At 38.4% G+C, this 14,993-nt stretch overlaps 1 protein-coding gene across 1 annotated transcript in view; it reads right to left on the bottom strand.

The window, feature by feature from the left end:
* Positions 1–13,773, bottom strand: part of LOC139962042 (agrin-like) — a 21,574-nt gene extending 7,801 nt beyond the window's left edge. The window contains exons 1-5 of the mRNA XM_071961879.1: positions 12,992–13,773; positions 7,440–7,700; positions 4,511–4,708; positions 2,334–2,591; positions 1–24 (exon numbers count right to left, since the gene is read on the bottom strand). The exon at positions 1–24 is cut by the window's left edge and continues 135 nt beyond it. Of these exons, the coding sequence (XP_071817980.1) occupies positions 1–24; positions 2,334–2,591; positions 4,511–4,708; positions 7,440–7,700; positions 12,992–13,127 (877 nt within the window). The 5' untranslated portion in view covers positions 13,128–13,773. The remainder of the gene's footprint in view (positions 25–2,333; positions 2,592–4,510; positions 4,709–7,439; positions 7,701–12,991) is intronic.
* Between the last annotated feature and the right edge of the window lie 1,220 nt (positions 13,774–14,993).

Below are 14,993 nucleotides of genomic sequence, written 5' to 3'. Positions count from 1 at the left end.
CCAAGTTGGTACATCTCCTGCAGTCTGTCAAAGAAAGAAATACATGAAACAGAATTAACAAAAACAAATCTTTAAAGCAAAAGTTTATCGGGTAATTGCTTTCTTCCCTACTTTCAGGAATGACACTCTTCCCCCCATTGTTCCATTCCCAAAAGAAGGAAAAATGCAGGATATACTGATAATCCCACCACATAACCAGAGAAGGGATTTACATCACTGGTTACTGAATACGCAGAAATATCAAGGAAGTGAAAGTACACAGAATCACATCTCGTGCCAACATATACCGTTACTATTTACAGCAAAATATTGTAACGAACCACATTTGACAGTTCAGAGTATTGGATTATGATGTTGACATTTTCCTTTTGAGATATGTGATACGAAGCTATAAATGTATAATCTTTATAAGATCTTTGAAACCAATTAAAGTAAAGGGAGAGAGGTGAAGAGGTGGACGGGAAAGGGTCGGAAGATTTGCTAAGGCTACCGTATGCATAAATCACTGCATATTCATCTTGCCGTTGTTAGAAAACCTGTCCTTTTGTTTTAATAAATTGGTCTTTGTTCCGGGTACGATTCACGGAGTCCAATCTAATTTTAGAGGGCGCTCTATTATTTAAATGGCCCTCTATAGAGAGGGCGCTCTATTATTTAGAGATGGTACATTATTTCCTTGGATATTTGGTATCCTGAGAAACCTCTATGGACTCGTAAGTGGATCTATAGTTCTTTGATTTCCCTGCCCACACTATATCGTGGGTGCAGGGTGACTTTCCTTAGAATTATTGGAACGAGAACGTGCCTTAACTCTCCCTTTAGCTATGGCCAGTGGTAATACTGTAGACTTGAGTAGACATTATAAAAAAGAACTCAGGCAGTAGCCAACGGTGTAGCATGTGCTAAACAGCGTAGCATACTCTTTTATCCCTTCCGTATATCCTTACTGGAAAGCATCAGCTAGTGGTATTTGAAACGATACACTATAGAAAGACTGAGGGGGGAAATAATATTACTGTTCTTGGCATCAATCCACAGGCGACCTTTTCAACATATTTGTTGTGATTCATAAATAAAGTACATGTATAGGTTCGATACATGATCACATGATGAACGAAAATATAAACAATCAAACAATAGGATGCATATTTTACAATTGACATTCATAATTCAATAGATGGATTCTTTTCTCTTTCTTTGTTTATCAAACGACTGTTCATTCGATTCAGGAAGTTTTTAACCTACACTCACTTTTTGACGATCGTTGTCACGTGGCGAGTGTGACTTTGACTATATTTAACACAGAGTTCAACATCTATGCGTGTATACGTGTGTATGTCTATGTATGTGAGTGGCAGTGCTAATAATAATTCGGGCAGAATGGCAATGGAACCATCAGTAATGCGACAATAGAGTCCTCTTCAGTTGTAAGGAGGGAGCCAGACAGAGACAGAAAGGAGATGTCAGGGGGAGGGGTGGGGTGTGGTGGAAAGAGAAGGGTGAAGCGGACGGGGTGGAAGCTGAATTTAGAAGAGTAGAGGGAAATGGCAGTAGAAGTTTAAATATCTCACTGGTGATGGTATAGGACTAGGACTAGAGGAAGGCACCAGTATTACTGGACGATATTTTATGTTAAATGAATTCGCCGCAACTCACCCCGTCCCCGACTCACCTGTGTTGATTACACATTTTGATTTGCAGTTAAAAAAGAAATATATCTTAGTTTTGATGGATGAGATCGACGTGTGTTACATTCCATGGATACTCAGTCATGTACGTCTCACAGCATGCATGGGAAACTTTACAAGACTTAACCAAGCGATGTACGATCGACTCACCTTACTTGAGGTATTTCGACGTAAAACACTTTACTTATCTTGGTAGATTTATCAAGATTAATCATGACATAATTTCACGTCCACGCAAATTGCCTGCAGTCTCTACAGATGTTGATCATATTAACGTTTTAAAGTAGCTGTTCGAGTTACTATTCATGAGTTTTGCAATGTCGTGTTCGACACACTAAAGTTTCACAAAAAATAGTAGATTTTCAAAAGTTTTGGCCCCTTTCTTCATATTTGAAATCGAGCTAATGACATCGTTTTGTAATCGCGCTAAAATATCAATTTCTATCGAAACTTTCCCGCCAAAATATCAGCCCTGTGCGCTTCTTTAAAGACCTATGGATGACAAACTTACGAGCTTTCATCAAAACCACGTGGAAACTAGAGACTCTGCATATTGTGTTAATTATTCGACTTGATAAGAAAGTGTTTATCGTATATAATATAGTTTCAGAATATAGATAATATATATATATCTGTACAATGTACCTGTAGGAGTGGTATTCGGTTTTCCGGTTGGGACCGACACCGTGACGGTATCCCCAACAACCCTCGATGAATAAGGTTGACATACACCTCGATGTCGGATACTTATAACGATGTCTGCGCGGCAGGCCAGTTTCTTCAAATGACAATCCGACATATACGTAGTACCATCTGTACCACAGACAAATGCGTATCCAGGTTTGCAGGTTGATAAACACATGGCTGGTAGTATCGGCGAAACAGTCGTCATTGGTGATGGCGCTGTTGGTATACAGAAATTCGAAAAACACTGATTTACAGGTCTGAGTTGTTTGCAGACCGATTCAGGACAGACCGACTACTGGAAAAAAAGTAGTAATTGTAGTATTTCGAGTAACATACGTCAATTTCATGTTTGAATGAAAGGTTATATTTCTTTGGTGAAGGTTATTGCGCAATATGTTGAGCTCATCGTTAAATGTTTTATGACGTCATTACATTCTCAGATTCGACAGTATGACGGTCAAATACCAAATCAAAGCAACAACAAAAAAGCACATATACTGTAGTTGTACATAAATTGTGTACATCCGTATTCGGACCTGTAATTAGTACGAATATATATTGGTTTTGGGTGAATTATATACAGCGGAATCCTTCCTAAGCTTCAGGGAATACAGCCAAAATTATAAGCAAAATTTACGAGGGAAAAGACTCTGTTTTGTTTAGAAAGAATGGTTTTGTTCGATGAGGGTAACAGATGTTCAAAAGGGGGGTCCTGTCGAGTAGTGTGTATTTAAATGTAAAGAAGAGCCATACCATTTAAGTGTGGGGGGGGGGTGGTAGCAGGAATAAAGAGAGAAGGACCGGGTGGTTGGGAGATGGGGGTGGGGATAACTAGCTGTCAGACCAAGAGTTGTCCATGGCGTGAAAGGCAGACGGTCTTCTTTGGTTACTTACTACAGGCTCTAAACGTACGTTAAAAGAGAATCCATAAAATTAATGTGGAATTTTTGGCCTAAGTATATTTCTATTAGATAATCTTTTGGTAATGAGAATGTGTTAATTTAAGCTTAGATATGGAACGCAACCAACTTCGTGGTCAACAGAAATTGTGTACTGTTATTATAATTGATAATTGCCTCCTGTGAGTTGAAAGTCTTTGTTTACCAGCTTGCCGCTTTAACGCAATCAAAAAATAGGTTCTCGATCACAGAAAAAGTACCTAATTTGACCTGTTGTATTCTTCAACTGCGCAATTTGTACAAATCGCGAAAAAGTAGAATTTATAGAACAGACATCAAACAATTTTACTCAATATCGTTTGCTCAATAATTATCGTATACGTATGTCCAATTCTCCTTAATGATATCCCGCTGAATGAAATAATGAGATTTGCAACCTCAAACCTGCATCCCCCATCAGCAGACATCCTTTGATTCCTCTCTCCAACCTTCTTCCGACCATGTGTCTATTCCGTCACAGCTAGGCGGGATTGCAGAGCAAACCTAAAATATGGGCCTTGATGCCACTGTGTCTACACAATATACACGTGTACAGACATATACGAATTCATTCATTTATGTGGTTTTGGTATATATACGTATATAGAGACTTCAAATGCATGTGTAACTTGTGTTAGACAGAATCTTCTATATTGGACTGTAATCTAGCTATGGGCTTTTAGATGGGACACAACCCCAACCATCATCATCGCTTATGTTATGACAGAGATCTTAGTGAAGAACAATATCCCCTCTCCTCCCACCCAAACCCGCCCAACCCCCCCCCCCCCCCACCATAAACTGCTAAGTAAAGTCTTGTTCCGGTCGTGAAAAATCCTATAGTTTAATAGTCATGTCTGAGAGTTGTCATTTTGTAAATATGTGATGTCATAATGCCAGTAGGATCTGCAACCTGATACTTTCTCTATGTTTCATATTTTCAAGATAGAATATTGACAGTGTGGACACTGACACCAATGTAATCATTATAGGTCAAGTGAGGGTAATAGTGTAATGAATAAAGAAACCATAATTAATTAAAGCATAATTGGCTCGATTATGTCAGATCTAGACTTGATCAAGTCGTCATAGCCTTCTATGTGAGACAACATTATATAGGATGGTAGGAGATATATATATATAGCCCAAATCCTACCATACTATATAATGTCATTGTATTTAATGATATAAACTGACCATGGTCTTGACCGCAGACTCCTTTGTGTACGATACTGATGTATTCCTGGCTTCTACATGCCACCTGCCAGAATGCACACTCATTTCGGTAAGTCCTGTCGTCAGTGGCACATACGGGTCCTTTCTCCATAGAGCGGCGACATCCTTTATTCTCGAGACGACGGCACCATTGTCGATGGCTGTCATGTGACACAGCACCTGGAGGAAGACCCGTATATAATAATGTTAAAGGAGGCAAAACCCCAAGCATTAGGCCTTAGGTTTTATGACAGAGGTTTCCCTCAATCAGCTAGGAAAATATCATGTTCTGTAAGGGTGATATTCTAGTCGTGTCTGGGAGCTGTCATCGTGTAAATTTGTGATGTCATAGTGCCCCTGGGAACTGAAAACCTTTTACGTTCTCTTTCATCGTCTTTTCATAGTTTCAAAGCAGACTGTTGACAGTTTTGAACTTGAAACCAATGCCATCATTACACGTGTAAACAGTGTCGATATTTTGGATTCAAAATTTGTATCAGGAAGAAAAGAAGAACATTGTGATAAATGAATAAAAAAATGATATAGAAAAATCTAAAAATTCGATGAGGTATCTCTTTTTCTGTCAGAAGGGGGAGGGGGGTGGGACCGCTCGGAAATATCTACAAAAATCTACTATATTTTTTACCGTTTCTTTGCAAATTTAGAACGATTTAAAGAAAATCCCTATTTTATACCCAATTCCGATAGAAAAAAAGGTTACAAATTTACGTTTAGTTCTGCTTTGAGTTGAGTCTTGCTGTGAACACAGTAGCATGATTGTGGGCCCGAGGTTTCAACCCCATCTTCCCTGTCGCTACTGATCTCATGCAAGTTATTACACATCAAATGTAAAAATATTATATTACGCATTATACATTGTAATGTTAGCGGCTTTGGGGGGAAGTCAGCATGTGTTTAATTATATCCAGGGTCGTTAGACTCAGTGCACTTGTACGTCAGCAAGTACTTTCATGACGTCACTGATTTCCGTTAAGTAGCCAATTAATTAAGTAACGGGGTTCTTGTGACCCTCGTAACGAGTTAATCGTGTATGGTGAATACTAGTGAACTTTTTTTTTTTTAATTTTTATGGGGGTATATGAACGATATTCACGACTTACAGCCGACTCAAACAGATTACAAAGAATATTATTAGTATTTCGATTTTTTTTTTAAATCTTCACGAAAGTCACGTGAGACGTTAGTTAAAGACGCCCTTCGAAATATATATTTTTTTTTAATTTTGGGCGTGGGGAGGGGGGGGGAAGAAAGCCTAACGCAATTTAAGTAATACAATTCACGTTAGTAGGTAGCAATCTTGCATTTACATTATTAGTTCATTTCATTTCGTATCATTTTCTTTTATCCTTTTTTTCTTTAATATCTTTAAGGATGATCAATACAGATAACCTTAAAATATAGTATCCAGGCTTGACCGTACAGGCCTGATTTAAGTTATTACAAAAAAAAATCAGTTTTTTTGGAAGGGTACCGAAGTGTAGTCACAAAAGGCAGCATCCTTTGATGGTATCGAAAGTCAGTGAAATATGGCCTTTTCCCTCCTCCCCCCCCCCCCTCCTCCCGCTCCGTCCCCCTGTTTCATTTAATCTTCGCATATGAATACATATTTCATAAATTTTACAGCTATTTTAGCACAAGTATGCATGTACTGCAAGTTATTACAAACATGTATTCACGAAGCTTAGACAAAATATTTTCGTTCATCAGGTGAATATTAGCTTTTAATTTAATATTCTTGTTTATTTATTCGAAACCGCATTCTGAGTGTGAACTCTGTAGAAAAGGGAGAAGACGGCTAAAATGAAAAGGAAATAATGCCATGACTTCTATATCCTGTATAGGTGTTTAAAGTCTCATAAACAGTTCGGAATTTGTCGACACAGCTGCATGCTTACAAATGGTCAACAGGCATTTAATAAACAATCCAGCTCAGCATACTGTGTCAGCCAGTTCAAAGACAAGGCAAAGGCAAAAAAGGGTCTCTGATATCAACCAGGGTTACTTTTATTTCCAGACCAGTATAACGACCCATCGGGTAGTTTCCTCATGAGAACGTTTTTTTTTTAATTAACCCTTGCATATATAAAACATAATCTCACTTAAAAGCACTTGAGCACAGATATATGGTGATAGTCAATTTCATGTTATATATATCAGGTGTTTATATACTCCGGAACGTTTGCTCCATTACATATATAAAACTGTATAGCCAAAGTCATGGGCCTACAACACTTAAAGAAAGCAGGGATGCTCAGTCTAGCCTAATTTGCATATAAGAACGGGTGGATGTTGTTTGTTGTCATTAGAGCTAATTTCCGGCTATTAATACCATTCTAGGCGAGACAAATTACGTTATAACACTAGGACATGTTAATTAAAATGGTCTGGCGGGAAGTACATTTAAATTATAAATTGTAACCGTCTGCTCTAAGTTTCAGCGTATAGGATCAAAAGCACCAATCATGATGCAAAATTGTGACGTCATACCATGGCCACGCACGTGACCACTACCATTCATTTACATACCGCACTGTCTACTGTCAAAAACATTACATCTGAGACGTCGTATTATTACTTGCTCATAGCAATATCCATCACTGACGAAGGTGACTTGTGATGTCTGAATTTGTATTTATTTTCTAATTTTATCATAATTTCATCATAGTTTCATCATAATAGGCTATTCAAATTTGAAACGGAGCTATATGTAACAAACTGGTTAGGTGTTTATATGTGTGAATTTATTACGCGCTCAGTGCTGTATTCTGAGAACACAACATAGCGCGACAAACAAAGGAGAAATAAATACAAAATTAAATACCCGCCTAATATACCCCCCCCCCGTCTCCCCTGCCCTGTTCAAGATATTGTCCTACCCCATACTACTTACTTGAAACTATTCTTGGTTTCATTCGTCCCTTCTTTGTAGTAACCAAGCAAGAGTCGCTTATGTCCACTGCGATTTCACGTGCAGAGGTTAGACAAGACTGTCGTTTCAGGAAACAAACATTCCTGTATTTCATGCCATCTGTGCCACATACCTTTGTCCGTAGAGTATGCCTGTTTCTAATGAGGCATTCTTTAAAAGAATATTTACACATTGAAAATTGAATCTTCCCTTCCATTTCAGAGCTGTTTTGGGTGCAGCTGTCTGTAATAGACAATAAAATGAAGAGAGAAAAAAACCCATTAAATTACGAAATAAACATTAAAGGTGATTTGAGGAATGTCTAACAATTTAATAACATGTAGGTTCGTCGCCCGGATCCTTATATGCAAATTATGTTGCATGGGTTTATCTTAGTTTTTCTGAGGAAGAGTTGAGTACCAAAGTTATATAATTGTCTGTGCATCTCTCGAAAAGAAACGGATTGTATTCACTTTTTTATGAATTTCATGCAGCGGTTCCCCAGAGCCAGGTCCGACCCGGGACATAATATATGTAATCTATGTAATATATGTGATCGGTCTAGTTCAGAAATGTAAAAATAAATGTACCTTGCACAGAGGATGTATATTGTCGCAAGTTTTGAAGGTTTATTTGGGGGTTAGCCCCCCCCCCTCCCCCTTTAAATCAAATTCACATGCCCTGCGCTGTCCCTCTAAGTTTGCTCCTTCCTTTTCTCAGATTCTACCAGCCTCATTTTCAAATCAAATCAAAAGGAGTTTAACCCCTGGTCGACCTCGCGAGAGGTCCTACGGGGCCTCATTCTACGTCCCTGCTCTGGTTTATGTACTCGCACCGAATCACAATGACAATGTTCTTTTCAACGTACAGACATACATACAGACCACAAAACATACACTAATATATATTTTTTTGAAATCATCCATGTACCCACATTTCACCGCAATTCGTGATTCGAATATTAACTTCAATATATTTGTATAATCAACATATCGAAGATTTAAATTTGAAACGACGCGGTTAATTATAATGTCTTGCGAACGGTAAATATACAATCAAATTGGCAAAAACAAACTTTACGCCTAATTTGGAGCATTAAGGAGATGAAATAAATCGCGTAAGTTGCAAATATCCGGGGAAATTAGCAACCGATAAGAAACAGCTAAATGTTGTTTGGGAAAAGCAGTCGCACGGAAAGATGATTCTGTTGTTATCAGAGCAATAAGAGATCATTTCTTCTGACTAATTGATAACGACGAGTGTATAATAAGCCGGACTCCGGATATTACACTGGCATACAATGTAACACTTAAGCTCTAGTGGTACAACATTCGCAACATTCGCCCTGTTAGCAACCAAGTATCTTGTTCTTTATCTTTAATGTAACTGGCTTCGACTGGTTTCGACTGGCTACCCCACCCCCCCCCCAACCCCCTTAATCCACGGAAGAAAATCACAGTATCGGTGGGGGTCTGCAGTGATATCATCATAGTATGCATTTTCTTCAAAAAGGTTTATTTTCCTATTGAAGTCTTCCTCGTTGATTTATTATTAGGTCAGTGCCTCAGAACCAAAAAAGTTAATTAAAAAATAAAAACAAAAACAAACAAACAACAGAGTTTTATGGCCTCAATTAAAATGTTTACGATACATTACAAAATGTTGTCAAAGACAAATTAGTGTAGATTGTCTTCCAACGTTGTTCTCTTACTATACATGAAGTTAAAAAGAACATGATTTGATTGAGTTATAATTGATTTAACATTAACATTTACGCCAGCACTGAGGAGCTGGCTTTATCATTGACTTGTATCCTTGAACGAAGACTATAGTAGAGCAGCAATAGAATCAATCCGAGCACTAGAATTTTCTTATCTTTTTTTTTCATGGACGGTGACATGATCAAACTCCGTGACTGTCACAAACTCCGTGACTGTCACAAATATTGTGACTGGCTAAATATAAAGTCACGCTTTAACTCGCTGTAAGGTGACGAAACCGTTTTTTTTTTACGTTTGGTCGTTTAATTGAACTTTCCAGCGAAGGTGATGAAACCTTGCAATATATAGAGAAATTTATTTATTCTTTCTGAAATCTATAACAAAACACATTATGAATTCGTTTTCGTCCAGCTTGCATGAGATAAGGAACGTCACTTAGTTTCTATTACTTGAAGAAAGGGCGTGTGTGAGGAGAGGGTATTTGTTGACATTTCTCTCAGCTAAAATGTTTAAATAATGAAATATCGAAATGTCGAGATGTAACGTCAAACTTTTAGCCCGACGGAAGTCATTGCTGTGAGACCAAAATTTGTATCAAAACTGTATAATATTTATATTTTTTTGGGGGGGGGGTGGAAAAGAACAAGAAATTTATGGTAGAACGAGATTCGAACCATGTAACCTGTTGATAGGTTTTAGCTCAGCTGAGAGCTTTCAACTGATCTATAGCGATTCTGCCGAAATTCTGTCACATTTTGGCCACCGTGTTTGAATGACTGCCATTTCGTCATTTTTCATTCGATTTGGCTGAAATTTGATCAGATGTGTAAACTAAGTTTTCATACATAGGATTTATTAATTTGACGGTCATTTGAGGTCACGAGAGGTCATTTTCTGAAAACGTAAAAACTGTTACTCCTCCTAGTGCGTTTGTCCTAATCTGCTGAAACGTTGTGGGCATAACGTTTGAATGGTGGTGAACCAAAGTTGTTCAGGAAAAATATGGTTTGTCTCCATGTATGTAAGGGCCCAAAACAAGGCCCTCTGTAGAGTTTTCAGTTATGATGAAATGTAGGCCACAGATGATATGCAATGATCATGAAATTTGTTTTTCAACTTTTTTAGTATGCATGACCAGTATGCGTTTTGATGTGAGTAGCAAAATGTCGTCCATCTTAATTTCCCCTCATTTTGGAAAATAATTTCACCCCTGGGAGATTTGATAAATTCAAGTTTTTTACTTGTTATTCAAGTTTCCTATCTAGTTCGATGTCATTCTCTGTAAAAGGACTACTTGGCAGATGTGCCATTTGAACTATTCCACAGTTTTGTGTGTGGAATACGACATGTGAGAATAACCTACATTGTTCGAGCCGCTTCCGATTTCTAATCTTTGACGTTTCTCTGTGATACATAGATTGTAAACAAGTTGCAGGTCGTTCTATATTGTTGTATGGCTGCAATTTTGGGTCAGCACAATTCAAACGTGATATCCACAACATTTTAGCAGATTTAGCAGAGGAATACTTTGTTTATGCTTTTCGTTCTACTATTGCATGAATGAAAACTACGAACTGTTGGTTCTTTGTTTTTTGCAATCGGGTTTCGTTTATCCCTAGTACTTAACGTACAACGATATATTGCATAAAAATAAGATCGTGACAGTGTTTCCACTTTGAAGGAAAACAACTTTCTAACATTATAACAAACTATGTGTGCCAAGAAGGAGCATAAGGCAGGTAAAAAGGGAGGTGAGAGGAAAGAAAAAGGACGAAAGGAGAAAGACAGCGCGTTATCCCGCCTATGTCTTATATTTTTCGCACAAACAAATAGATAAACCGCTCAGAAACATTATTAGTCAAAACAAATTTCTCAAAGAGAAGCTTAGCTGAGCTTTCTGTAGAGTTGCTGTTCTTCCTTTTGTCTCCCATCAGTAAATGATTATGTTGCAATTATTCTGCTGTAATTACATTAGATAAATCTTTCCTGTTAGGGTATTTTGTTATCGGTGTGTGTAAATTTTTTGCAAGTGTGATTCTTTGAATGCTGAGTCAAATCCGGATTTGTACTGAAGACAAATATATTTGTATATAGGCCTATACACAACGGATGCACCACTGTTGGTTTTCGATGAAAAGAGTAGACGGGCCTCATTTCAGTTGATTGGATATTTAAACGTTTTTAGAAGCATTGTATTAGTGCTTTGAGATGATGTGCTATAGATTATCGCCTTGGTATCAAAGTATAGGCTTGCTGTGCCAGTGTCCCTCTGAATTGAAGCCGTAACACTTTAAACATTACAGGAACTTGTCGCGATAAAGCGTCATTCTGTAAGCCGTTGTTGGTACGTGTTTGATATACGGTCTTACTTCGTCAGTGCATAGGAAATGGGATAGGGTCAATAAGGCGTGCAGGGGCAGGAGTGTGGTGGGGGGGGGGGGTCGGGAGAAGCACCTAGCCTTAATGCGCGTTCTTTTCATGCAATGGATGTAACTATTCTGGTAATTGTGCATTTGTGCTTGCACACCATGTAGTACTATTGAACAGAGTAAGAACATAGAAGTATTATGTTAAGTATAACGCTTCTTTTGTATAGATTAACCGTCATGATATTTCTTTCTTAACAAAATAACAACCCTTGCCTCCTATATGCATGTATCCCCTTACTCTTTGAACTCATGTCTTCATGGTGTTATATCCTGATTCTGTAAATGGCAGTGAGGGTTATTACCCAGACTTGTGGTCCGAGAACAACAGCAGGATAACCGTTACTGGTACAAGTAGTATTCCCCTTGATATGAGTACGAGCGGTGAATATAGCTCTAAGAGTGAGTATATATAAGAGTATATATATATATATAAACTGATAACATTGCACTATAGTACCTGACGGTAAACCATATTCAAAATGCTGTACGAGTGCGAGAATGAGTACAGATCTTCAAGGGCGCGCGGAGGACGGGTACCCGCCGCGCTACTATATGCTAGAATATGAATATGAATATACGTATACGTTCTTTACCAGTGCTCATAACGAATACGTCTTGTTCATCATACCCGTGTAAATCGAAATGTGTATTACGTTATACAGTATGAATAAGGGGCAGACACTATACTCATTGAAGTTACACATCCACATGAAGAGTACTCAAGGGTGACATCCCCGAGGTTGCATGGACACTTGGAACAGATTTCCAGTCAGATGGTGATCTTATTAACTATAGTCTCTGCAGAGGTCATACTTGATCTCAGGAAGCATCGTCTAGCTGGTTTCTTATCATTCAAGGTTTTAAAGATGCCGCTCATTCATGACATGATCAAAACGAGAATGAAACTGAAAATCAAAAAAGTTTGATATACGTCTTTATATAAACCTGTTAACGACAAGATGGGTCTTATGGAAAGAGGTGTTAATTAGTTTAATACTTTTAAGTTGATTTAGAGTCGCCTTAATATATATATATATATATATATGTATATATATATATATATATATATATATATATATATATATATATATATTATAGGGGAGTAGAGGGGCGGGGGCAAGGAAATAAACAAAACTACTCCAGGGGTTAATTAATTGCTCTTTCTGGTGAACTTGAGAATTCGGGAAATGAATATTCACCACTGACGCTTGTTGCAACTCACCGTTGAGCTATCTCTCCTGAAAGTAAGTGAACCGATGTTAAGTAGTGCCTTTCACCACAGTAACCCCCTCCCCCTATCCCTCCCCCTATCCCTCCCCTATCCCTCCTCCCCCCCCCCCCCAATTGCTATAGGCGTATACATTATCATAACAACTGCACTTACCTGACTTACTCTGCGTTGAGGAAAGATCTTTACCGTGAGTGACTTGTATCCATGGTCCGCACATCACAATCATAGACAGTATTAAAACATGGAACATGTACTTCTCCATAGTTGCGAGCACTCTTCTGATTTCCATAATAAGCCGGCGAATAAATAATGTCTATAGCTAGCTAGCATATGCCCTGGAGTTTTGCTTGAATAGTTTACAAGACGATGACTCACTAGTTTATATAGGCAACCTCCGATATTGTTATAGTTTGCCCCTTTTATTTCATATCGTTAACGTGTGCAAAAAATAGCGACGGTGTCTTGTCACACGGTGAGAAAAGATCATTCCGGTTAATTTTCAACTTTCATACCCCAGTTGCAGCAGCGCCAAATCATCTTCCAACCGCAACCAAAGATACTAGTCGAACTAGACAATACAATACATCATGTATTGTTGTGAACGAAAAATCATCCATACTTGCTCAGACAAACGAAAAAGCACTAAATGAAAACAAAAAGTAAAGTTTCTTTAATTTATAAACTTGATGGGATCTCCACCTACATTATTATGCAAAGATTCCGTCTTCTTAACCGTATAGAAAGTCCATTGCTGTATAAACATAGACACATTTGAAGGTCGGTTGACTCCCCGCACCTTGTATGAAACTATCTCCTTCTTTAAGTGCATCAACCTTAACATATATTCTATTATTTCCAAGTTGTTACGATTCGAGTTAAGTATACACCATGGCTTCTGCTTTGCACGGCTTTACGCGAATGGTGGAACTCCCAAGAGTTCTCCCAGTGGATACTACAGCAGTTGCCATACTAAGTATGACGTATGTTGTCAATCAAAGAACTTAAACACGCCTCTCGGAGGTCTGAAAGCTGAAGTGTCCACTGACAAAGATCGGAAATTTGTTTTCCAGCAGGTACCATAGGTATACAACTACTTGTTGTTAAAAGATTCCGTATAAAACTATGTATACAAATAATGTTATCTTCTTCCATGGATTTAACATAGTTCCATTCAATTGACAAAATTTAATTTCCCATTTTGTCGATCAGGCAAAACAAAACAAAATAAACAGTAAGAAAAATAACATTTGTAGGACACTATATATAGATAAAAGAGAAATGCTATGAGCTATGAGCTAGTGACCATAAAGCTATACTCATTGGAGGGTTGCCTTAACTACAGAGTTCGGCACCCCTAGTTCTGCTTCGTACGGTGTTTGTCAAACCTATACTGATATGAAAGGGTTGATAGATGCAGGCTATCGGCATATTGAGTGTTGTGTGTGTATGGGGGGGGGGGGGTCTATTTTGGGTAAAGTGGGGCAGAGAGAGGAAATTAGTTTCGAAAATGCTTGTTTGATGAAGTGAATTGTAGGATTTGTCGAGTGGGAGTAAAAGGTATGATAAGGAGGAGACAGCTCATAATTTCAATAGCGATAGTCTTCTCACACCAGTGTGTTATTCTGCAAGCTACAGAGTAGGGGACCTATATGTTGTCGATCAAAGCCTATAAATATAAGATATCTGATTGCTTGGTATTAGCTTGTACGGATAACACGATCAGCACAATATTGTACTCTGCATGTACCACCGGTACCAATAAAAACTGGGCAAGCGCATCTCCATTGCCAGTTTTTGGCAAGTGGGGGAGTGGGGGGGGGGCAAGGGGGGGGGCTTGTGCATTATTTCCCCATGACGGCGGAAACCCTGTGCCTCAGCATGGCTATAGGTCTGGGGCCATACTAAAAGATCAAAATGTCCCGGTGCGTGAGTTCCAATGTTCTGAAGATAGCCAGGCTACACGTTGGATAATAAGTGGGTGATATCATAATATTTGTCCTTCTAGCATATTTACAGGAGCAATATTGATGGCCTGTTTGAAGCTGGTAGATTACATGTGAATCAAAATAATACCATATCCGTCCTCCCACCATCCCATCATATATGGGCTAGAAAAGGGGACATATTAGGACGAGTCCGTGAACTGAACTTCCTA

Source organism: Apostichopus japonicus, chromosome 20, assembly GCF_037975245.1.
Source record: "Apostichopus japonicus isolate 1M-3 chromosome 20, ASM3797524v1, whole genome shotgun sequence".
NCBI classification, from domain to species: domain Eukaryota; kingdom Metazoa; phylum Echinodermata; class Holothuroidea; order Aspidochirotida; family Stichopodidae; genus Apostichopus; species Apostichopus japonicus.
The sequence above is the reverse complement of the archived record's forward strand: the minus strand, read 5'-3'. Positions and strand labels throughout refer to the sequence as shown.